At 33.7% G+C, this 26,545-nt stretch overlaps 1 protein-coding gene and 1 long non-coding RNA gene across 7 annotated transcripts in view; one reads left to right on the forward strand and one right to left on the reverse strand.

Annotated features, from left to right (window-relative positions):
* LOC149782047 (rap1 GTPase-activating protein 1-like) overlaps window positions 1–26,545 on the forward strand; it is a 435,320-nt gene that overhangs the window by 89,322 nt on the left and 319,453 nt on the right. Inside the window, exon 1 of one of the 6 annotated variants that reach the window (XM_089933469.1) lies at window positions 15,234–15,688. The exons of the other annotated variants lie outside the window; for them this stretch is intronic. Coding sequence (XP_089789595.1) covers window positions 15,681–15,688 — 8 coding nt within the window. The 5' untranslated portion in view covers window positions 15,234–15,680. Of the gene's footprint in view, window positions 1–15,233; window positions 15,689–26,545 lie in introns of those variants that run through there. 6 annotated transcript variants of the gene reach the window in all.
* Window positions 1–26,545, reverse strand: part of LOC149782048 (uncharacterized) — a 202,569-nt gene that overhangs the window by 52,804 nt on the left and 123,220 nt on the right. The gene's annotated exons all lie outside the window — the stretch shown is intronic.

A 26,545-nucleotide genomic window follows, 5' to 3' on the forward strand; every position in this document is an offset into this window, starting at 1 on the left:
GAAGCTCACCTAGATCACAAATTAGAAGAGCTTTTCAAAGAGTAAAAGAGCTTTGAAGTCTCATCACAAGAGTAAAACCATAAACTTTTTAAATGTCAACAGTTTAAATGAATTTCGAATATACTTTGCTTAAACTTGAAAAACTCCAGTTATAAACACTGGCAAGTGAGAATTTTAGTGGATCCAGATGGCGTCACCTCTTTCCCCTGGTCCCAAGGTCCCTTGAACTATAATGTCATCACCAAGGCCTAGCTAACAAAAACTTTCTGAGTTCTCATTTAAAAATGAAAGAATTAGTTCTTATATTTTGTGGACTCCACATACCACAATCAGCATTGTTTTTAAGTTTATACACAGTTAATTATAGTGCTTGAAAATTAAAATTTTGCCCATGAAAAGTGCCTGGCGTTCCAGATTAAATATGTGTATGAATCATGATTTGTAATGTACCACTTGCCCATGTTCAAGGTTAAGGTCATGGACCAATGTTTTGGGTTTCTGTAGCAGTATGCCCCTGTTCAAGGTTAAGGTCATGGACCAATGTTTTGGGTTTATGTAGCAGTATGCTGTGAGGCTTTGTTGTGAAGGACCATTCATTTTATGGCAGCATTTGGATGACCCATGTCTGCTGACCCAACCTTGTCTGGGCAGGATTTGAACACCAAACCATTCTAGTAGCAAGTCTGGCATGGTAACTATTGAGCCATTGTGGCTCCACTATTTGCTTTGATGTCAATGTTCTAAGTTTTTGTTCAGTCTTTAGAGATCACTCTTTTTACCAACCAAAAGGTGGCCTCAGTAAAGGTAGTTTTTCATTAAAGTCATTCAGTTACATAACTAAATAGATTTCTGCATTACAAATATGGTCTTCTTTAGCAGGTGGTTTGCTAAAACAGTGGTCTTTCTAGATAATTTTGAGGTATAATGATTTTAAAAAATGCATACAGTGAAATGACACCATGGAGCAGTGAGCATGCAAGGCAATGTAACTCACTGAAGCCTTTGTTACAATAAATATGGTAGTTTCTATTTTCTCTGTCCTGGGTTTTAAAATAACAGCATTTATGGAAGGAATGTGTATTTAATCAGAGAATTAGATCTGCTGCACAGCAGTGATAAACCTTTCTAAACACCAGTCAGTTATTAAAATAACCTTCAACAAAATGCCAGTTGTTTTGCTGATCCACTGCATAGGAGATGTAATCGATCCTCCGAGGCAGAATTATCTGTTACTGTCAAAAAGTGCATCCATTTCAGTTTTGAGTTTTTATGTCTGCACTAAAGCAAAGAGTATTATGTTATGATTTTGTCCATCCATCCATTTGTCCATTTATCCATCTGTTACCAATTTTGTTTCTGAGCCATAACTCTTGTACTACACTGACGAAGAGGTCAGAGACCAAGCTTTGCACGAGAGGTAACAAAGAAGTGTATTGATTTGGGGGTTGAATGTAAAAGGTTTCTGCACAATTTTTCTGTTCTTTACCATGTACCTTCACCAAAGTTTGTAGATGACTTGAATGTTTGGTAAGAAGGGGTCAAAAGGTCAAAGATGAGGTCACTTTGACTGGAAGAAGAAAAATAATGTTTGCATTGCAACATTTCTTTTAGACCACCTACCATGTCCAACAGTTGTAACTGGTTTTAACTTGGGCTAATAAGCAAACGCATAGATTCTGTGATATAAATGTCCGAGGTTACAGTCATGGTAAGTCTAATAAGAAAATAATGGTTTCTGAAGAGCAAATTTAATTCAAAACTGTATTCCTCAACCAAAGTTCCAGGTCAGTGAGATGCATTGGTTAGTTATTGCCACTTAGCTGCATGCTATTAGGCACAGTGCAGGCATATAATGTGCCACTCACAATATTCATTGCTGATAATAATATGTAAACTTTGGGCCAGATATTTTCATTTAGCTAGAAACAAATTCAAAGTAAAAGGGCAAGTGTTGATTACTGAACTAGTTATGATGACTTGCCAGCTTGAATTGACCTTTTAGATGAATGAATACATGAATGAATAAATGGAAGAAAAGGTGATGAGATGTACACATAGCGTAATTTGGCAGCGTGGGTTATCAGATACTATACTAACAACGTCATAAGAAAAGAGTACCCATAAATTCTTGTCTCAATATGTGGTTAATATTTTAGTGTTGTGTAACTGGAGATGTACAGGAAGGACCTCAGGTGTCCAAGTGGTCTAATGTTTGCCTTTACAGACCACTGACATCTCACCTCTGTACGGGGTTCAAGTCTCAGACTTGACCAGCATGGGTATTTGAGAAAGCTTGCCAGTAGCTTTGCATGCCTCTATGGGGGCTTTCCTTGGTTCGTCCTCCACCAAATATACTAGCCACCTTAAATTGTCTGTGATGTGCTGGAAAATAGTTTTAAACACATAACGTGTCAGAAATGTATTGCCATTGACATACTGTTGAGAGATGTTTCATAGACAGCGACAATTTGTCAGCAAATACAGTTTTATGAAATCTTCTAAACTTACGGAATCAAGAAGATACTTAGGACAGTATTTGGTTGAAAAGATAACTTGGATTTTAATTCGGGGAAATAAAGCTGAAAGTAATATTGAAATGATCCACAAACTTCAAAAAAGAGCAGCAAGAATTTTCCTAAATTTACCATTCGATGCCCCATCCAAAATTCTTTCCTCTGAAATTGAAATGGCTGAAGCTTGAATATAGATGAGGTTACTAAAAGTTCATATAATGTTCAAAGTTAAGAATGAACTTTGTCCGCATTACATGCATGGCATATTTCATTTTAAGTAAAAGAGAACAAAACCAAGGACTTCGGGTGAGATTGATTATAAGTGATCATTTCTGAACACAATCTCCAAGAATAATACTCTAAAGTGTACCAGTTGCTGACTTTGGTGCTATTCTGTGGAACGAACTCCTCAAAACTGTCAGATCAGATACAACTCTAAATATATTAAAAAGAAAATTGTATGACCATTCTCTTGAAAGGTTGTTTCATTGTAGATATTGAAATACATGCAAATGTTTTTTATTCTATGAATTCATTTCGGATGCACTTTGTGCTTTTATGCTTAATGTATTTAATCATGCTATACTATTTCTTTTTCTGTTTGCAATAGTTTGTTCATCTTGAAGGCCTTAGGGTCTCTGGATAGAATAGTATATTACAGTTACCCTGTCAAAAAAAGTAGTTATGATTATTATTATTATTTCAAGAATTGTTGATATTATGGAAATTATTTTGACAACATGATGTATTGGCCTCTTCCCTCGCCATAAAACACCAAAAAAAGCAAAGTTGTGAAGAAATGAACACTTATGTTTCAAGTAGTCCTTATAATTTGATTAGGTTAAACTTTTTCATTAAAAATTCATTTCATCCATCAGCATCAGCTATTGATCTTTGTTGGAAAAACCTTCAAACAATAGGCTTTCATTTCCCAACTCTTGATAAAAAATAGAATTCTTAATTATTGTAGCTGATGTATGTTAAGTTAGAATTATTCTGTACTCAGGTTTTAAAAAAATACATTAAAGCTGTCAAAAGTGTACATTTTTTCTCTCAGTTCTGATGCATTAATTATCCTAAAATTAATACTTGTATGGAGAGAATACTTTTATCCTACCTTCTGACACCAATTTTCCTGATGTCAGACTTGTATGGAGATCCAGAGAGTTGAAATTGACTTTTTAAACATGAATTTGATCTTTAAATGTTTTCAGTCTAAAACAGTTTCATTGTGCATAGTTTTGAATTCAAAACGTGATAATCTTTTAAGCAAGATATCCTCATAATCTGGTGAATAATGACTGCAAAACAAAAATGATTCACATTGACATAATTATTTCTGGATTCTTCTGTAAATAATGTATTATCAGATAAGTTGGATGTCTGCTTATTTTAGAAATGCAACCCTCAGCAGCATACAAAATACTTTGTTCACCACAGGAAATGTTATCCTGTGTAATTACTTTTCTGGTGTAGGCCACTTAATTTAAGTGCCATAAGACCATAGAAATGAGTTCTTATGAAAATAAAAAGAATTTGCAGTATTGTTTCTCAACTTCCTAAATATCTGGACATAATTAAACACAAGTTTCTCTGTCTAGATAAGTCCTGTATATATAATTGAAAATACTCAACCAGTTTCCCTAGTCATTTTGCATTATCTGAACCTTGAAGTTATTGAAATTTGAATATTATGCTTATTGTTTGATTTATATACTTTACAGTCCTGGATAGCACAACAAAAATTGTTTGTTGTTCTAGCCACAATTTAATTGGACTGGTGTTTCAAAATAGTTTATGAACAAAAAGTAACAACCTTTAGTAATGTAATGACAGGCTAATACATTTCAGTAATAACCTTGAGTTATGTAATGATGGGCATTACATTTCAGTAATAATCTTGAGTGAGGTAATGATGGGCATTATATTTCATTACTAATCTTGAGTGATGTAATGATGGGCATTACATTTCAGTATAACCTTGAGTGAGGTAATGATGGGCATTACATTTCATTACTAATCCTGAGTGATGTAATGATGGGCTTTACATTTCAGTAATAACCTTAAGTGAGGTAATGATGGGCATTACATTTCAGTAATAACCTTGAGTGAGGTAGTGATGGGCATTACATTTCAGTAATAACCTTGAGTGATGTAATGATGGGCTTTACATTTCAATAAAAACCTTGAGTTATGTAATGACAGGCTTTACATTTCAGCAACAACCTTTAGTGATGTAATGACAGGCTTTTCATTTCAGCAACAACCTTTAGTGATGTAATGACAGGCTTTACAGTTCAGTAATTATTTTGTACTTTGAAACAAGAAATGTTGTGTCTAATGGGCTACTTTGTGTTTATTGTTGTGTTGTGAAAATTGTTGACACATTTTTTTGGTGGCCTTATATACCCGAGGTTTCTTATGGGGACTATGTTGTGCCTAAGTGTTTCCAAGGTATTCTGCTGAAGGGCTTTGTTGATATTCGGCTTCTACCAATTCACATTGGATGCTAATTACCATTAAAAACCTGTTGGTCTCTAACCAGAAGAAGCTATCTATGAAATCAGATGCCTGTGAGGTTGGAGACATCACCATTTCATCACTTAATAACTCTTCTTTGGAGGCTGTCATGAAGGCAGTCTTTTGCCGACATTGGTTCCGTCTACCTGCACTCATTTGCACAGCAGAGCACTGGTATATTTTTCTTTGGGACAACATGTGGCCCAGAGAGCAACAACATTTAGTAAAGTTGACCACTCACTCATATGGTGAGTATTTTACATTTTTCTGTTTTTGGTGAGTTTTAACAGGTCATCCAGCTCTGACCCATTAGGTCTTGTCATCTGACCTGCTGGGTTCTTTACCACTTCTGACTGGAGAGTTCTCTTCTTCTGGCTTTCTGGTGAGGGGAGTTCAGTGGTATAATATTTAAAACACTAAGTCATTGTGGCAAAATACTGTTTAATTCTAATTATATACTTAAGTTCTGTCCACCTCTCCAAGTTCTACACTACAGTTTAACTACATGGTTTCTTGATATAGTTGTCCACTCCTAATGAAAATATATTTATCTCTCTATTATATATCTATTAGGTATACTATATCTTCTTTTAAGTTCCCTACTTGTATATCTCAGTATCTTGTTCCCAGTCTATTCTCTTCTCATCTCTCTCTCTCTCTCTCTCTCTCTCTCTCTCTATATATATATATATATATATATATATATATATATATATATATATATATATATATATATATATATATATATATATATATATATATATCCATCCTATAATGAAGTCACTTCCCTTACATACATAATATGATTGGCTAACCATCGGTAAATGAAGAATGGAACTCCCACAGACCATATTGCCATAACTAAATGGTGCTGAAACAGCAAGAATATGGCCCAGTTACCCAAATTTGTCAAGACTTTCTGAATCCCACAAGGTTGTCTTATTAGCTGTCCCTAATATTTTGTTACAAATTTTCACTCTCCCTTCCAACTAAAGAGATACCTCATACTGGTAACTACTGACTGTGTTCTTCCTGTCCATTCACACTTGCTTAGTTTAACTTTTTCCCACACTAAAAATCCCTTTGGTCATACTACCCAAATAACCACAAACTCGGCTACAAAATAGTGGTGGGTGAGATGACATGTTACGTCATTCAATAGAGCAGTCAAACAATGTTTCAAATATTATGTAAGTAGCATAATTAAAATATCTGACATTGAGCTGTTGTTCATGACCTACTTGTTCTCAAATGTGATGAAGACCAGCAATGGAACCAAGCAACAGATGTACTCTTTGTATGAAAAACTTGCATTCTCAGACTGTGTTCTTTATGTAGAAATGAATTCCAAAGGTTGTAGTGAACTTAAAACTCCCAGATGGTTCTCCTGGGTTTTCTCAAGGATGAACAGAAATTTTGCAATGAACTTGTAATGAAATCACAGCATTAATATTTTAGTAACAGAACAATCAAAAATTGAGTGTCATCATGGCTGTTTCTTGAAATGTCCATTGTTTTTTAATAAAAGTTTTTTGATTCAGAATTAACAATTGTTGCATATATTTGATTTAATTTAATTGTTTGTAAGTTTTAAAGAATTTCATTATATGTCGAAAATAATGTAGTTTTGTTTACTAGGAATTTTTATATTTTCAAGAAAATTCAGTTTGACCTGAATCTTTTCATCAATGCCTAATATTAGAAACACTGTTTCTAATTTTGACTTAGTTCTTGGCCTTGATTTGGGGCCAAGTAAGCAACAACTTTTTAAAATTCATTTTTAAAGTGTAAGTGATAATCGTGAAATCGAGGCTGTATTGAATACATGACCCTCAATTTGTAAATAGTTTTTAGTAAAGTAAACAACTTTTATTCTTAGAGTAAAACGATTGGTTTTTGTCAGGGCCATGCTGAGAGTATGTGATGTAAATATGATCATGTGACCCTCATGGGTACACATTCTGCATTTCAAAATTACTATATAACCATTGTTTTAGAGAAATAATATCAATTTTGGGCTTTAACTTCACTCTGGAAAGTGTGTGTTTGTGACCAGTTTTGAGAATTACATTTTAATGTTTCTTCAGATTATTTGGCTTTTTAAAGATTAATTTGCGTCTCTGGAAATATTTTAGTGTTCATACAGAATTCTTGAAAAGACATTTCCTGAAATTTTATTTGTGGATTATTCTTGGATTATTTTTGGATTTGAATCTTAAAGCTGTAAGTTCTTATTTTATCATGTTTATAGTATTTTTTTCCAGGGAAATCAATTATTTGTTAAATTTTTCAAAGCTTGTTATTTTCACTTTTTCTTGTGTTACTGTTTATTTGAGCCTAAACATGTAACATAAGACAATAGCACTAGAATGTATAATCATTCACATGCAAAAAGTAGCAACATAAATGTGATTTGTGTTGAAAGCTCTTACTAGAATGTTTTTAAAGATCTTTCAGAGATGAGTGATTAAAATAAAGGTATTTTAACACATTAACCCCTGGAGGTTTTTTGTCGTTTTCATCTGAAATTCAAGTAGGAAACGCATTTTGAAAGCTATTTCTGAATACATCCTAAAACACCAGCTTCCAGGTGATCTTTGAATAACATACTGCCTAGTTGTGTTAGGAACATCGTTTTTCATTGGCTATTTGGCTCGCGCATGAACAGAAGGGTAAAAGTTGGATATTTTTTTTAAATTTTTTTTTTTGCTTAATGGACCCATTATTTTCATATCAAGACCACTCTTTATTCCAAATGCCCATCTTATCCTACTTTTTGCAAAGGCTCATCTGTCTGTTTGCAGTTCATACTGGTCTGCCTTAGATCTGAGACCAAAATGTCTAAAATGCGGACACAAAATCGGATTCCAACCATGGGTGAATTATGGGTAGAAAAAAAGTTGGGTCCAAAAAATGAGATTTTTCCCTCTGTATTTTATAGTGCAACTAGAAATTCCAGATTATTTGGTGTCATTGTAGAGCTACATTTGGTTGCCTTTCTATAATACCACCCACTTTAGTGTATCTTACATAACCTTGACGCTACAGAGCTCGGCAGTAGGCTACTACCTCCTGCCAGGTAAACTCGTCACCAAAAAAATAAGACAAGTGGACAACTTCATTAGATAAGCTATTTATAGACAATTTTTTTCCAATGTGAGAATACAATGCATAGTCAGTCATTAACGCCTTCCAAGCCTTCTCGCTATCATCCATGCCATTCTACTGGAGGGAGGAAAAAAGTAATGTATTACTGCACATACACTGTGTAGTTGAGATCTACAACTTTTGAAAATGAACAGATTTTTCAAAATTGCAAAGTAAGGAAAAAAGTATGTTTACACATTCTGTCCATATGTTATAGAACTGAACCAGAACTAGTCTACTTGGGACTGGAACTGTTGTTATAATATAGTGATACGTAGCTGAGTAATTGGATTAAGAATTAGGCCAAAATGTGTGCACAAGAAACTTAATTTATTCACTTATTGTAATCTGGAGAGTTTAACATCAAATAGGGAATGTTTTTTGAGGTGCTGTAAGTAATAATTAGATCATAGGTGGTATATGCTGGCTTTTGAGTCTTTGATTCACAACTGACCAAGGTTTGGCAGAAATGAAAAAGAACGGAGTGACCGAGCAAAAAATGATTTCAAGAAACACTTTAGAAAGAATTTTTATTTTATTTTGCTTTGTTTAATTGTTTTTGCATTGTTAACTGAATTTTAGGATGAATATTAATGGGCAGCTCTTATATTTGTTTTTCTAAATTCATGTGAAAATGCTGATACTTCTCCCAATACTAAGAAACCACAGGCTCAGGAATATATTTTAAGACCAGCTCAGAATCTTCCTTCTTGGAGTGAACTTGGCTTGAAAGGAGTATTAGAGAGCAGTCTGCAGTCTTAAAAACCAAGCCACAGGATAACTTTAGCTTCTTTTGCAGGCTGAGCATGGTTATTTTGTCATTGGCACATTCTAATGCCAATACAGAATGGAAGTTTCAAGGGGAAACATGGCCAAGAAAACTGTAGAGAGCCAGTTATGTGTGAAACTTGATAATAACAATGAATGTCATCATTGGTCACCAGTTATTGATCTTAGGAAACAAAAAATGCTTATGGATTTTATGAAAAGAAAGCCTTTAATTAACAATGATTTATAATAATTATTGTGACATTTTCTATGATTTATGTTGGAAAATTGCTGTTTTATGACAGGATAAGGAGGCTATATATTTTGGCAAAAATGGACTTGTTCTGTTTTCAGTCCCTTTAAACAAAAATGTTATGTTGATAAAATTAAAGATCTATCTTTTCAGAAGTCAATCTACTGATCAAAATTTTTAAATCTACAGGCTTGATGTACTATTGATGTCTGTTCCTTTCTTAAGTTTTTAAAAGTCCCTCCACAACTTGGGCCCTTGTTTATGCCATGGTCTGTATTTGGATCCTGTGGGTTGTCGAGGGAAAACACATGTCATAAAGTGTACAAAGGTTTTGTCTGTGAGAAAAACATTATAATAAAGTATGTTACTTTGATGCTTTTGAGGGTTGCTTATCCACTGTTAGGGGAAAAATATGTAGTCCTATGCAGATGCCTCTTGGAACCCCCACATGCATTTCCTGATAATCATTACATGATGCAGATTTTTGAGGACTAAATTACTGCTGCCAAAAGATAGCGTGTCTCTTGATGAGTGGTACACTATCTTGTATGTTTTATTCTTCTCCAAGTCTCCAACAAGTCTGAGTTTTACCTATGATGATAATTGTGGTGGCTGTGTTGGTGCTAGTTTTGATGATGATGATGATGATGATGATGATGATTATCTTTCATGGGTAATGAAGCACATAGATGCATATTGAGCACCTCGCAGCTTCCACATTTTATTTATCTTGGAGACATTTTACACCTGTTGATGCTGCATGTTTCACCAGTTTTGCTCTGCCATATCCAAGCCCAAAGAATTTTTAGTTGATAGTATTCCTTACCATGTGTACACTAAAATCTGGCACTAGGGATTATTAGATTACAGCGTGGTGTTAATCTTGGACTGATAAACTCTTATCAGTAGAATGCAAGGAGTCTTTGTTGACTTGGTGCAGTGTGTATGCTGTATTTGCTTGCTTTCCTTTAGACTCCATCACATCAGATCTGTGCATTATCTTTGTTAACAGCTTTGCTGGTAATAATCCATGCACCAAGTGTGGACAACATAGACTGTAAATATGCCACTGCATTTTCACCTGCAGTTCGGTTTATTTGCTGCTTGCATGCAGTATATACTCAGAGATAAGTTGCTTCAATCCACATCCCCATGAACTGACCTTTCAACAAATGACCCATGTCATTGACTTGTATTTCAGTTGCATGAAATTATAATGATAATAATATTAATAATGAAGACTTTGTATAGCGCCTAATCTTTAGAAGCTCTAAGCGCTTTACATCATTAGACAACACCTATAACATAAAAAACATATAATGATGTTACTACAGAAAACAAACACCATGAAATTAGAAAACATTAAAAAAAAACATGCTGTAAATATTTGAGGTAGGCAACATTATTAGGTCTTTAAGTTTGTTCTTGCAGTCAAAATAAGTGAGTTTTAAGAGCACTCTTGAATGGGATTACTGTGTCTTTGTGTCTAAGTTCAGTGGGCAATTCATTCCACGTTGCTGGGCCCTGGTATGCAAAAGAACATTGTCCATATGACTTTCTTTTCACAGTGGGAATAATGAATATACGATTGTCAGAAGAAGAGCGTAAGTATCTTGCTGGTGTGTACACATGGGTGAAGTGGAATAGGTATGTTGGACTGGAGTCCGTCAGTGAAACGTAGCACAGAGAACGAATTTTGTGTTTGATTATCTAGCCAAGACTGAGCATCTGTTTTTCCTATAACCTTTGATAAATATATGTGGATATTTTGATATCTAGATTGGAATTTATAAGAAGGAAAGAACAACATTACACGTTGACATAAACACAGTATAAATAAATTCAACAAAAATTCACAAATGCAAAAGGCGATATGTTTTAAATTGTATATAAAACTGCACATTTGTAGCACCAGTTATCTGGGGGGGGGGGGGAAACCAGGAAAATCTTAAGGTACAATATGTGACATCACGTATGTTTTGAGTTATTTGATGAGTTCCTTCACAGTATAGTCTTCTCTCTCAAGAAATATTCAAGGAGTTTTCCATAACAATTCATGGTAGTGAAAAAGTTAAAGCCAGGTATGTATTATTAAATAATGAAAGAAAAGTCGGGACATGATGAGAGTATATCCAATGAAAATGTAAAATATTCAAACATAGAAGTATTTCCATTTCAGTTTTAATTATGCTCATATATTTAAAAGTAAAGAAATTAATCTGTTTGACTGTTGTCTGAATTCTTCAGGTCTTTTTGAATTCATAATTACTTGTCAAAATCTGCTTCAGCAGGTCGTCAATATTACGATCATATGAAGTGTAATAGTCATCTTGTCCAAATCCATTGAACAGCTCAGATCCACCTCGGACACCAATTACTCCAGCTATTACATTACGTGGTTGCAGCTGAACCATAGTAGTGACTTGTTTGATAAAAATGGAGGATGTCACTCCAGTCAGTCCAAGCATAGAGGACACAAAATACTAATTGTATGGAAAAATGGGAACCAGTCTGGAAATGGGTGAACATACAATAGAGTATGTATGGGTTTGGGTAGCCGGGATTGGTTGACAGTCAAAGTTTTTTTTTTGTAGGAAAAAGAATCTTTTGAGAGCTTATCCTAGCTGTAACTTTAGAAAATAGAGACTTAGTTTTCTTGATGGAATTTTAGTCCTCTAACAGTCTTGAGTTTGGAACACTCATTACTGAAATTAGCACCTGACTCTGTGGTGCGGAATTGAAAGCACATGTTTCAAACACATGTAGGTCCAGAAAATGCTGCGCCTTATATCCTTTTCTTTACACAGAAGCTGACATCCAAGTTTCATCTATAATGATAAATATAGGTTTGATCATGAACACTCAGAAATTTAATGTTATGTCATTTTTAATATCATGGTGTTTGCATAGGTTTACTTTGGGAATTGAATTAGTACCGTGAGTCAAATAGGTCTTGCTCTAGGCATCATTCGTGGTGTGCTTGCTGAGTATTTACATGGACACGTTTTGATACAAAGTTTGGATTGTAACTTTTTATTCTGAAATCAGAGACAGATGAGCTATCTAGAACACTATACAGTATAAGGTTCATAAAAGCACCTGAGTGCATTCAATTTGATTCATAAAAAATTTGTCTTCCTGTGGTCAAATATTTGGAAATCATATTTCTAAAAATTTGTTATAGGTTTCATAATAATTAATACAGAAAAAATCAGAGATTAAGACAGTTTGTGATTAAAATGTGTTCATTACATTGCGCAGTGGTTGTTAGTATAAAGTTAGTGTTATGATAGTTCATTGATTGACTTAACACAGATTTTTCCACCGGCCATCAGGAAAAATTGGTTGTCAACTGGCCTTCCCAATTGAAAAAGAAATTGTTAATAGTGTTAAATTGCAGTATTCTGAAAATGGTTTAGATTCAATAATATCTATAATGACACTAGGATAATATCAATAATTACTCATCCTAGGACGGGACTAAAATAATTTGAAAAAATATTAAAATAATGGAATTGGCAAGTAAAAAAATACAAAAAAGTAAACATTTGGGATGCCGCTGTGAGTTTTGAACTTGCAATGTCTTGTTTGGCAGCAGGGACACACAGAGAAATTTGGGTGTTTATATGTAAGATATTTCATTGAATAAAGTTTATATTAGTTCGGCTTGATCAACACATGGTTATTTAACATGATTTTGATTATGTAAATGATAAAATAAAGACATTGATATATCAAGTCATAATTAATTAAACAGCAACATTTGTTCATGGTTTCACTTTATGGTATGAAGCATTTGTCTGATTTTCATGTGCATGACTGCTTCAAGTTTGTAAACTCACCAGGTGTAAAAAAGAGGCCAGCAGTCAGATGTTGGAGTTGTATAATAGTGATGACCATTGATAGGAAAATTAAAACTGTATATACCATGTTGAAGTTTGACAATTTCACGGAACCTGAGGTACCTTTAATTGTCACACGTTATGTGGAATCCCTTGGGGTACAAAAGGTTGAATGAAATTTTACATTTATTAAAGCCCTTTAAGTAATTCTACCTTCTGTCTGAATATGAAAGGTTGTTTTACCTTTATCATCACCTTTAATGAGCTTGCTACTGGCTTGCTGTGCATATTGACAAAGCTGTCAGTCAGTATACATGATTATTAGACAAAGCAGTTTCATGGTCTGAATGTCATCCATTCAATAAATGGTTTTTGAGTACAGGTAAAACATTGCCGTGTTTAAGTTTGTTTTAGTTAAATTTTATAGTTTAAAAAATGTACTTGTACAGAAATTTTGTACAGTTGAAAATCATTACAGAGTTAGAAAATATGCAGTCCAGAAAGATGGAGGGTCTTGATATTTTATGTCATTTCCAGTAAGAAAAGAAGCAGCTTGTATAAATACTTTAACTGATCAAATAGAGGTTGATTGAAGGTGGGCAGGGTGTGAGCTAATTAATTGGTACAGTAAATATATGAGGAAAAATGTGCATTTTCCTGGAGATTTGAAGAGGTAATTCTGAAGAGAAATGATATTTTTGAAGTGAAAATTGTAGCATTTGTAACTATTGATTTAAATCACTATTTACAATTACTATAATTTTCACTTGAAAGCTTGCAAGCCTGCTGGGTCATCCAACATCCAACATGGCCACCTCAAAGGCCATTTTGAAAATATTGTTATTGCTACTTCACTTCAAAAGATGGTCAGTCACCATGGGGTTTTCACTAAAATAACTTCCTTGAAGATTAGTTGTCCAAAATGAAAATGGTGCTGAGTTGAGATTCAAAATGGACACTGCAGTGGCTATCCTCCTGAATGGAAAGTCATATCAGCAAGAAGTTTGCACTGGAAGACCTTTTAATGGTATTTTATTAGTCTTGAAAGAAATTATGCTGATCTATGATTGCCTCAGTGGCCTCTTGAAAATCTTGTTGTTGCCACTAGATGGAAAATCATTGACATTCACCACAAGGAAAAGGAAGTCTTGTTGGTTCTAAATGAAAATGATGCTGATCTGACATCCAGAATGGCTACCTTGGCAGCCATTTTGAAAATCTTGTTGCTACCCCTAGAAGGAAAGTCAGTGACATTCACCACAAGGAAATGGAAGTCTTGTTGGTTCTAAATGAAAATGATGCTGATCTGACATCCAGAATGGCTACCATGGCAGATGGAAAGTCATTGACTTTCAACAAAAGTCAGTGGAAATCATGTTGGTTCTGAAAGAAAATGGTGCTGATCTGGCATCCAGAATGGTACTATGGAGGCCATCTTGAAAATCTTGTTGCTACCCGTAGACCCTGGATGGAAAAATTGACTTTCACTTCAAGCCAATGAAAGTCTAGTTGGTTCTAAATGAAAATAGTGCTGATCTGACATCCAGTATGGCTACTATGACAGCCATCTTGAAAATATTCTTGCTGAATTTTTGTACAGTAGAGCATGCCCTTTTCAGGGACTCTTGTTTTCAGAAGAAATTAGGTTGACCCTACACATTAATGTTATTGTGATATTGGCATCTGTCATATTCTTTTAAACAGTTGGATTCGATGCATTGGTATGTTTGGTACAGTGGTACTTGACCCCTTCACAAGTGTCCTCAAGTCCAAGTACACCTCCACTGATCCAGATAAAATCCTGGACTTTGCCCGTGAAAAGTAATGGTGGTACAGAAAGGTTTCTTGTATCACAGTTTCAATTATTCATTTTAATGACCAGTGCAAGCCTATAACAATCTGGAATTATCGACTGTCAGCTTGGATAGTACCCTGCATATTGTAATCAAAGGGTTGTGGATTCAAGTACCAGCTGATGTTGGCTACCTTAGTGTTTTTGTATGTAGGGCACTTGGATCCATTTCATCAGCATGATACAGCTAAACAGTGTCTTCAAAGTATCGTTAAAACCAACAAAAGCAACAATAAAATTGGGCAAAGTACCTAAAATAGGGTGGGTACGGTAATCAGGTATTGGAGGCTAATGGTTATGAGAGGAGAAAGACATCACTAGAATGTAGTGCTGATACAAGGAGAATAGCAAGTTATTATTATTTCAGAAAACATGTTTTGGATTTATTCAGTCACAGAAATGCAGCAACTATTGACTGTGTCAGATTCATTAGGGAAATCAGTATACAATGAAACAATTCTGAATTTTTCCATTTGTTTATTCCACAAAGAATTTATACTAGATGCGCGAATTTAATTCATAGACATGTTTTTGGAGAGCACACGCAAACATTGAAAACTGACAAAGATCCAACTTTGTTGAAAGATCTTTCCCTGTTTTATTCAGTGTTTTCAGAAGGATTGCCAAAGGATTTGGCAGTGTTACTTACCCAGTGGTATGATAAATTTGGCATTCTAAAAGGATTATTTAAAAAGAGCTTCCAATACTCTGGTACAATTCTGTGGAACAGGCTTCACCACGTGTAAAATCTGCTGAAAATATTACAGTATTTAAGAAGAGATATCATGAGCATGTATGTGTTTCTAATAGATAATAGAATTTAGTATTTTAATACATGTTACATAGTAATTATTAATATCTTCATATAATGTGCATTGTTTTAATCCGAGCTTAAGAGGGCCTCCTTGACTAATGAGTCAACCTCTGTAAATAAAGCATTATTATTGTTATTATTGAGGCCCTGAGTGGCCGAGTGGTCTAAAGCGCTCTCCGTTACGGATCACTGCCATCTCACCTCTGTCTGCGTGGGTTCAAGTCTCAGATTCAGCCAATGTGAGTATGTGAGAAAGCTTACCAGTAACTTATCATGGGTCGGTGGTTCTTTTCGGGGTTTTCCTGGGTTTTTCCTCCACCATTAATACTGGCCGCCATGTATAGCCTATTGTGTGCTGAAAAATGGTGTTTAAAACAACAAAAACAACATTATTATTATTATTATTATTATTTTTGTTATTATTATTTACTTAATATTATTAGTTTTAATGAGAGTTGCACAATAGAACTAATCTACCTGGCTGATCTGTTTCTGTGCAGTTTGCAGTTGGACTCTACCTGTAATATATTTTTGGTTATACTTGCTGTTCACTGTATTGAGGGTAGCCTAGCAAGTTGTTATTGCACCAAAATGTTTGATCTCTTTATTGCTGCAAAAGGTTATATTAATTGAAAAGTGACAAGAATTTGAGTACATCATGATTTGAATAATAATGATAATAATAATAACAATAACAACAGTAATGCCTTTATTTAAAGAAGCTTATTTAGTCAACTGACCAATCTTCCACGAGGCATTTTACAATTACATTTGTACATGTATGTGATGTAGTTTTTACAAGTTTATATTTCTTTAGACAAATGCTGTTAAAACTAGATAATTGAACTATTGCTGCAATGAAATGTGCAGAAGGCTTTAAAGATGAGCACATAACAGGATTCATACGAAGGTTGGTGACTCTGTTTAAAACATCACAGGTGAGTACATGAAAGTGAACCTGTTTAAAACATCACAGTTGAGTACATGAAAGTGAACCTGTTTAAAACATCACAGGTGAGTACATGAAAGTGAACCTGTTTAAAACATCACAGGTGAGTGCATGAAAGTGAACCTGTTTAAAACATCGCAGGTGAGTACATGAAAGTGAACCTGTTTAAAACATTACAGGTGAGAATATGAACTTGTTTAAAACATCACAGGTGAGTACATGAAAATGAACCTGTTCAAAACATCACAGGTTAGTACTTGAAAGTGAACCTGTTTAAAACATCACAGGTGAGTACCTTCAAGTGAACCTGTTTAAAACATCACAGGTGAGTACATGAAAGTGAACCTGTTTAAAACATTGCAGGTGAGTACCTGAAAGTGAACCTGTTTAAAACATTACAGGTGAGTACATGAAAGTGAACCTGTTTAAAACATTGCAGGTGAGTACCTGAAAGTTAACCTGTTTAAAACATCACAGGTGAGTACATGAAAGTGAACCTGTTTAAAACATTGCAGGTGAGTACATGAAAGTGAACCTGTTTAAAACATCACAGGTGAGTACATGAAAGAACAATGTTTTAAGCAAGAGTAGTACTGATATATACAGCTCTATGTTGATTTCTTTAACTTGACTACAGTTAACTCATACATGATACTTATGTCAACCTTTACATAAGCTTAATAATGTATATGTGATCTTTTAAATGTTCTTTCGTTATATTTCATTATTTCAATGGTTTATTGAAACTTGTTGCAGTTCATTTTCCATTCATTCTTTTTTTTTCTTTTAGCATGCAATGCAGAGAACATTTGTTCTTTATTATCTTTTGACATGTGATAAACATTAAATTCTATGATGAATTTGTACCAGTTGTGTGCTCACTTTTCAGTTGTGTGCTCACTTGTCAGTTGTGTGCTCACTTTTCAGTTGTGTGCTCACTTGTCAGTCATGAGGATTTTGTTATATTATTAGAGGTAGACTTGCAGTGGTAATGGGCTTTGGATGATTAGTTATTACTAACTGGGAGTTGCCATCTTCTTAAAAAAATTATTATTATTATTATTATTATTATTATAGTTACTGTATTATTATTATTATTACTGTATTATTATTGTTTACGAGGGACTTTTTCTACCAGTACGATTTGAAATGTGGAGTATCAATGTTAGATCATTAATTAAAAATATTTAACAGATAAGTTGGGAGTTGCCATCTTCATATAAAGAATAATTATTATTATTATTATTATTATTATTATTATTATTATTATTATTATTAACCAGGGACTTTCCAAGTATCAACATTAGACTTAAATCATTCATGTAAAATATTTAACAGATAAAATGCATTTGAAAAATATTGAGGTCTATTTCTGCTGCTGTAAGTTGTTAAATAGAGTTGAACTCAAGCTAGATTACAGTGATTTTCAGCACATTGATGTTTTTGTGGATTAAGACCAAGTTAAGTGCAAAGGAATAGGACAAAACTTGTATCATACATAATTGGAATGTTTTTACTTTGTTAGGGAAGGACTAAATGCATAGCAATTATTTAGATTTGTATCGTGAACAAATTAGGTTATATGGCATTACTTCTTGATTTATCTACTTATATTGCTCATTGGTTAGCCTGCTTGACTCGATACTAAAAGGGTAAATGTTCGACTCCTACCCTCGGCTGAGATTGGCTACATTGGTGTGCCCCTTGCCAATGCACTTTACTACATATGTCTCAGTGTACTATAACCTTGATGTCTTGCTGTGCCTTAAAGCAGCAGACCAAACCATACCATACAAAACCTATTTAAATTGACAATTTTACAAACCAAACCATACCATACAAAACCTATTTAAATTGACAGTTTTACAAACCAAACCAAGCCATACCACACAAAACCTATTTAAACTGACAGTTTTACAAACCAAACCATACCATACAAAACTTATTTAAATTGACAGTTTTACAAACCAAACCATATCATACAAAACCTATTTAAATTGACATTTTCTCTGTAACACTCCTAGTGTATTGAAATATATACATAAAAGTTACTTTTGGCCATTTCCAATCTTGTTTCAAAGTCTGATTTGAAATGTTTTATTTCCTTTGAATGCTGCAAGCAACATCGTCTGGTACTATATCCATTTAGATTTTCATACTGATGTGCATCTAGTAGGGTGTGGGGTGGAAGCAAACATCTTGTAGAGGTGGGGGAAAAGCAAATGTCTAGAGGGTGGGGTGGAGCATAAATCTGGTGGCAGTAGGAGAAAGAAAGATATAGTGAGGATGTATGGAAGCAGATGTATGATGTTGTTGGGGGAAGCAAGTGTCTATTGGAGGAAAGTAAACATCTGTTAAGGGTGGGAGATGGAAATTGAATAGATTGTGGTGGTGGAAAGCAAACATAATTGGTCTTGTAGATTTATTGCAGGTGTACCAAAATGTTTGTTTGGCGGGGATTGGAAAAAAAATGATTCATTTTGCCTGATTTGAAGAAGAAAGCTTACAAGAAAAAGAAACTAAAGGTTAAATTAATGTTTATATGTATGTTTGCAGGTTTGTATTGATGTATGTAATAGTTGTGGGATTTATCAGCATGTCAGCACACTACTGGCTAATGGCCCAAATTGAAAGTAAAGATGTTATTATATAAATATAAAGCTTGCCCCCCAAAAATAGAAGCATTAAGTAATAAACAATAACAGTTATCAGAAAAAGAAGTAAAGATTATGTTAAAGGGATATAAAATTAAAACTATAGGTACAACATGTAAAATACTACAAATGTGTGGTTGGTATATATACATGTATGTATGTATCTCTTATATATGAATGCATGTACTCTTTGTGCATGCATATGTGTGTGTGTGTGTGTGTTTTATCTGCCATTTAGTGTGTGAATCATCCAGTTCATCATCATTTATAGTTACCTGTAAACTGCTATATACTGTATGATTGATTACTGTATGACTTGATGCCAGTTTACATCATCCTGGTCTCCTAGCAGCCATTATGGAGGTATTACTGGTATGCATACAGTTGTTGTACCTTGTCCCAGATAATCTCTTGACTTAATCAGAATGCGATTACCTGCAAAAATAAGGAATGTGCAGGTTGCTAAACAACCAACTGCTTTAATATGGGAGCAGTTAACATTACAAATATACTCCCTTATAAGTCGAGTTGAACTGCAAACAGCATAGACCCTGTTCTGCCATTGCAAAATGTGCTGGTGGATCAAGATCTGTGATGTTTATTTTATTGATTACTCCTAACAAAAATATGAGGACCCAGATTTGCCAGTACATTCCGGGCTGGCAGATCCAAGTGTGCAGTTTGCAGCTGGACTTGTTCCATACCATTCTTTAATTTCTGATAGACACTTGTATGAAAACTTCTGCTAATGCAGTTTGTGCACTAGTGGATTCAACTTAATAAGCAAGTCTATGTAGATGAAACAGCAAGATTTTGCATACTAAGTGGAAACTGCTTGGATCAGCAGTTCTGACTATTTTACAGAGATGTCCAGTTACAGAAGTTTTCCTGGTGTTGGATGGTGTTATTATGATCCACAAGGGATTAATTTAAGGAAGTTTCCCTGTGTTTCATACAGCTTGCTATAAATTGTGATGTCTTAACTTTATTATCATTACATTTGTGTACATTGTCCCAGAGCTTATTCTATGACAACATTAACAATAATACTTATTTGTCCAATCTGTTATATTTGTAGATTGATAATGTCCATGATGATCTGTAAAATGTTGTATTGGTGTGCAATTTGGACAGGACATGGCAACCCCCATTGCTTCTATTATAGCTTAAAGTTGGTGTTAGAACTTACATCAGCCAGTTGATATCATGAATAGAGTTAATTTTGATTGAGTAATCTGAATTGGATCAATTTTGATTGGACTAATTGTGAATTTGGTCAATTTTGATTAGACTAATCCAGAATTTGAACAATTTTGATTGGATAATCTGAATTTGATCAATTTTCATTGGACTAATCTGAATTAGGTCAGTTTTGATTGGTTCACTAATCAGGTTTGTATTCTGATGCATCTGGGTGTTTAGATATGCTTTTCCTTATTCATGCATTTTTGTCTCCCCAATATAAATTTGTTTATTAAAGTTAAAACTTCCCATTTCAACAGCCATTTATTGATATGCTCCGTTTGCAAAGGATTAAGTTACTTTTGTTTAAATTGTTAAAGATCGGGCGAGTATAGATTGAGGTCTAACCACTGTTTGTCATTAATGAAAACTATATTATGTTGAGAATATTGCAGATTATGTTCTTTGAAAGCTCATACTTTATCATTGCCTGGCAGTCACAATGTCTTACTGATTTTGATTTACTTGGGCAACAGATGAGAACCGATGACCAGTATCATATCATTGATAGAGAATATGAAGATGAGAAGATGAAATCTTTATCAGAACATTGCTGCATTTATTTCCAGATTAGCATACAGGGTGGATAAAAAAGCATTGGCTTGAATGGCCTAATTAAATTAATTAAATATTAATTAATCAAATATTAGTTAATTAATTAATTAATTAATTAGCAAAACTAATTAATTAAATATTAATTAATTAATTAACTAGCTAATTAAATAAATATTAATTAATTAATTAGCTAATTAACTGCTTAATTAATTAATTTATTAGCTAAATAAATAATTAAATATTAACTAATTAATTAATTATCTAATTAATTAAATACCAATTAATCAATTAGCTAATTAACTGCTTAATTAATTAATGGATTAGCTAATTAATTTATTGAAATTTTTTACATGAACATGAGGAATTTAAATCCCAGGATGGAATGCTTGTACCAGGATAGGCTGATAATGTTCAATGGCAGCTGGGTCATAGATTTATTAATTTCTGCAATAAATATTGATTTTCCGACTTATTTACTTTGAATTAGTGATTGTAGCTCAGACTACAGCATGGTTTTCCTTGTCTACTGTAAAAGTGGAAATAGTTAATTTAGTTGAGAAGGAAATTGTAGAAAACCTCTACAAAGACTTTGTGTCATTATATAATGCTGGATATTATTTGAATCAGTTGTTGCATCCAACTAAAACATTTTGCTGTAATTTCCTTGTCCACTAAAATAACGATGTCCTGAACAGCAGACAGGGTTATTTAGCAGCCAAGGAAATTGAAGAAAAATGTGCTATTGACAAAATCAACAACAGCTGTGTCAAAGCAGATAATGCTGCCAAAATTAATAGTGCAGCACCATGATGCCAGTGCCTGTGATGATGATATTGTTTCAGTTTCCTGAATAAACCAGAATCAGATAAGGACTTTTGCAATCCACATTTTTTACCACAATTACCCTTTTTTTGACTTGATAGGGACTGTTGGAACCCAATTTTTCTATTTCAGGAATGAAGACTTATCTACTAGAAGTTTGTTTTCCATTTGTTTTTATTAAGATTATACAAGAACTCATCAATACTACTGATATTTAGCGGAGAGTGAACAGTCTAGTCTCGAGTCATGATTACTTGCAACTGATGTTAGAATGGTCACAATAAATTTTGAAGAACAACCTTTCATGTGATTAAAATTAGGGTATTTTCACTAACCTTAATGAAATATATAGTACTTTACTGACTGATGTCATAATAGTTAATTCATTAATTTGTTGTTCCCAGAGATGCTTTCTCCAGGAGTGACCATTCGGGGAAATTTCAGATAGGTCTGATTAGCAGGGCTATAGTTCTTTATGCTGTTAACATTCTGCTTTTGTATTGAATCCAGGATGTTTTATGCTGATGGCAATTTTGCATTCAGAACATCCAAATCTATATTTTGAGCTAAAGTTATTTTAACTCGTTGTGATCGACAGTGTAGTGGTTATTGAAAGCATTATTGATGTAAGGAGGATGGTTAAATAACAGAAGGATAAAAAAAAGAACAGATTGGGTTTCATCCTAACTCATTAACCTCTAGTGCCATGCTTATATGTCATGAGGTTGTACTCTACTTACGAACTCTTTGGCGTCTAGATAATTTATGATTTGCCAAAGTGGGTGTTATTATGGAAAAGTAGATGTAGCAGAACAATGATACCAAATAATTGGGACTTTCTACTTGCATTAGAAAATAGAGTGAATATTTTAGATCGGTTTTTGTTAAATAAAAAATTTACCGGTTGTCGGAACCAGATTTTGTGTATGAATTTTAGACCTTTTGGCCTGAGATCAAAAGCAGACTTGTCTGAACTGCATATAGACAGGTGAACCTTTGCAAAACATGGATAAGTTTAAGATTTAGAGTGAAAAGTGGCTAGGTCATGTAAATGATGGGCCCAATATGCAAAAAAATATTTCAATTTTGACTTTTCTGCACATGTGCAAGCACAACAGCCAATCCCAAACAATGTCCAAAACAAGTAGGCATCCATCTGAATGAATTTCTTGGGTGCAGATGTATTTGGTATCGTATTCAGAAGTACCCCCCCCCCCCAAAATGCATTTCCACTTCCCATTTCAGGCCAAACAAATGTCACCAATTTAACTTAATGTTTCAGTTGTATTTTAAAATTCAATTATTTGCACTTTTCTTGAACAGCTTATGTGGATCCAGTGCTTTCTATTGATAATGTTTTTCTCTTCTGTGGGACCATAAATTTGATGTGTTTTGTAAAAGTGAGGGAATCTTATACTGAGGGATGTTCCAACAAGTCTGTTTCATAATAGTCCATAAGCCAAGAACTAAAAGTAACAGAAATTATTCAAGTAAAATTAAAGTAATAAAACAGTGATATCCAGGACACAATGCCACACTTTGCGGGGTGTCACAATATGCAGGGTGTCACAATATGCGGGGTGTCAGTAAACTTGTGGACATTATAATGAAGGACAACTATTTTGAGCGACTTGTTATTTCCCTGAAAATAGAAAGATATAACAGAATTTTGGTGTTTTTTGTTGTTGTCATTGACTTATTATTTCCATGATATAACTGAATTTTGGTGTTTTTTGTTGTTGTCATTGACTTATTATTTCCATGATATAACTGAATTTTGGTGTTTTTTGTTGTTGTCATTGACTTATTATTTCCATGATATAACTGAATTTTGGTGTTTTTTGTTGTTGTCATTGACTTATTATTTCCATGATATAACTGAATTTTGTGTGTGTGTTGTTATTGGTAAACCATTACTGTCTTGATGTAATTCTGATTTTGAAGCTTCGATTTTAACATCAGAATCTGGTTTTGGCAGTTGACATGTAAATTGTCCATGAAAATGCTATATTTTGCCTTGGTTTCTTCAGAACTATTTTATTTGTTTGGGCCTGCTTTCTTTCAAACCAAACTAATTGTAATGATTATAGTTACACTCTGCAGGAATGATATTTTGTGGAGCTTTTTTGTTTTTCACATCTAAAGATAAAGTACAGGAATTGACTGACTTGAATACTATCAGTCAGTTAGGTCACTGTCAGATGATTTGCATCAGCCATGAGCTCATTTCCTGTGGTGATTTTGATAATAATATTACTGGAAGAAATGCTGCTGATAAAATGGATTGCTTATATATATATATATATATATATATATATATATATATATATATATATAAGTATAATCTAATAACATAAAAATATGTTTCCTAATTCTTTAAAAATGAAATTGAATTTGTAATTAATTATCAATATAACATGATTAATTATTTATAAAATACTTGATAGTAACCGTAATGCACACCATATTTGTATTATATTTTTATTAAATAAATTGAGTTCTGATAACCACTTTCACAGCTATAAAGATCATACTAGTGTATATGTTGATTACATTTATCTTTGTATTTTTTTTTTTTTTGTGTAATTTATTTTATTTTCTTCTAATAAGCGTGTATTATACATAATACTAATGTTACTAAAACTGTTTATCTCTATTTGTTAATAAATGGTATATATATATATATATATATATATATATATATATATATATATATATATATATATATATATATATATATATATATTGAAGGCAATGTTTTGGAGTGACGCAGTTTCATATCACATACTCTCTGGGGATCGACTAGCCAAGGAGTGGGGTGGGGGACTTTGTACATGCATGCACATTGGTTGGACATTCATGGTTAAGTTTTGCATTTCATGATTTTAGTGCCTTGTAGGGTGACAGGTATTACTGGTACATAAAAGTAGATTACTGTACCTTTTATTTTATTCTTTGTCAAATTTCAGTTCGATTTTTGTGTTTATTTCTTGAGCAGTACTCATGATTAAATAATCTGACTAGATTATATTCGTATCTATCAGAACCACACCCTTATAACAATAGGTCAGTGACCTACATTTCAAAATTTGTTGGCTTTGGTTAAGTTTTTGTAGTTAGGTCATGACCTTAGGATTCTTGCATACTATGTACATATTATCCTCTTTAGCATAATGAAATGGGGGTGAGGGTTGTGGGTGGGTGGATGCATGCTGATGTCAGTGCTACTCATTGCAGATATAGACCAGCATGACCCATATTTTATACTTCATTGACTCGGGGTTACATTTTGTGCTCAATGTTAATTTTGTACATCCTACTCATACTGGAATAGTGAAATTGATTATGAAATGCATCTCTGTTCCCACCACCATTTTCAGAACAAAAGAATCTAGTTATCACTTCATTTTTCTTTTATTGACTAGTCAGGTGTTTGCATTTAGGTTTATGGTCACATGCAAGCTTGGCATCCTATATGTATTCTCTCCTACCTATATTCATAAAACTTGGCAAGCATGGATCTTGATAACTACTACATCCTTTTTGCAAAATGAGACCTCTGTGACCTATATTTCAAACTAATTGCTGATGAATGAACTATGCTCTAATAGTAATCATACTATTGATTCCAAAGCGTGTGACATTACCTGGTAAAATGTGGTTTCTTGGAGTGAACAATTATTACACTATGTGGAGCAGAATTTAAGATACATTTTTAAACCTGAATTTTTTTGTGGCTCTGAATCATATCAACTCATTATGATGCCTCCATTTTTATATCATCTTGTCTAGGCAAGAGTATGCAGTAATTTTTGTATCCATCCGTCTTAACACCTGTCAGTGCATCCATCAATTTATTACCAATTTTATCTGCATGGTATGGAGTCTCTGCAGGCAACTTTGTGGATGGATTTGTTGAGTCTCTACAGGTATCAAACTTTGTGGATGGATTTCTTGAGCCTCTACAGGTATCAAACTTTGTGGATGGATTTCTTGAGCCTCTACAGGTATCAAACTTTGTGGATGGATTTGTTGAGTCTCTACAGGTATCAAACGTTGTGGATGGATTTCTTGAGCCTCTACAGGTATCAAACTTTGTGGATGGATTTCTCAAGTCTCTACAGGTATCAAACTGTGGATGGATTTGTTGAGTCTCTACAGGTATTAAACTTTGTGGATGGATTTCTCAAGTCTCTATAGGTATCAAACTTTGTGGATGGATTTCTCAAGTCTCTACAGGTATCAAACGTTGTGGATGGATTTCTTGAGCCTCTACAGGTATCAAACTTTGTGGATGGATTTCTCAAGTCTCTACAGGTATCAAACTTTGTGGATGGATTTGTTGAGTCTCTACAGGTATTAAACTTTGTGGATGGATTTCTCAAGTCTCTACAGGTATCAAACTTTGTGGATGGATTTCTCAAGTCTCTACAGGTATCAAACTTTGTGGATGGATTTTTCAAGTCTCTACAGGTATCAAACTTTGTGGATGGATTTCTCAAGTCTCTACAGGTATCAAACTTTGTGGATGGATTTGTTGAGTCTCTACAGGTATCAAACTTTGTGGATGGATTTCATGAGTCTCTACAGGTATCAAACTTTGTGGAAGGATTT

Source organism: Sinohyriopsis cumingii, chromosome 15 (genome assembly GCF_028554795.1).
Source record: "Sinohyriopsis cumingii isolate HCF-2022 chromosome 15, ASM2855479v2, whole genome shotgun sequence".
Classification (NCBI taxonomy): Eukaryota; Metazoa; Mollusca; class Bivalvia; order Unionida; family Unionidae; genus Sinohyriopsis; species Sinohyriopsis cumingii.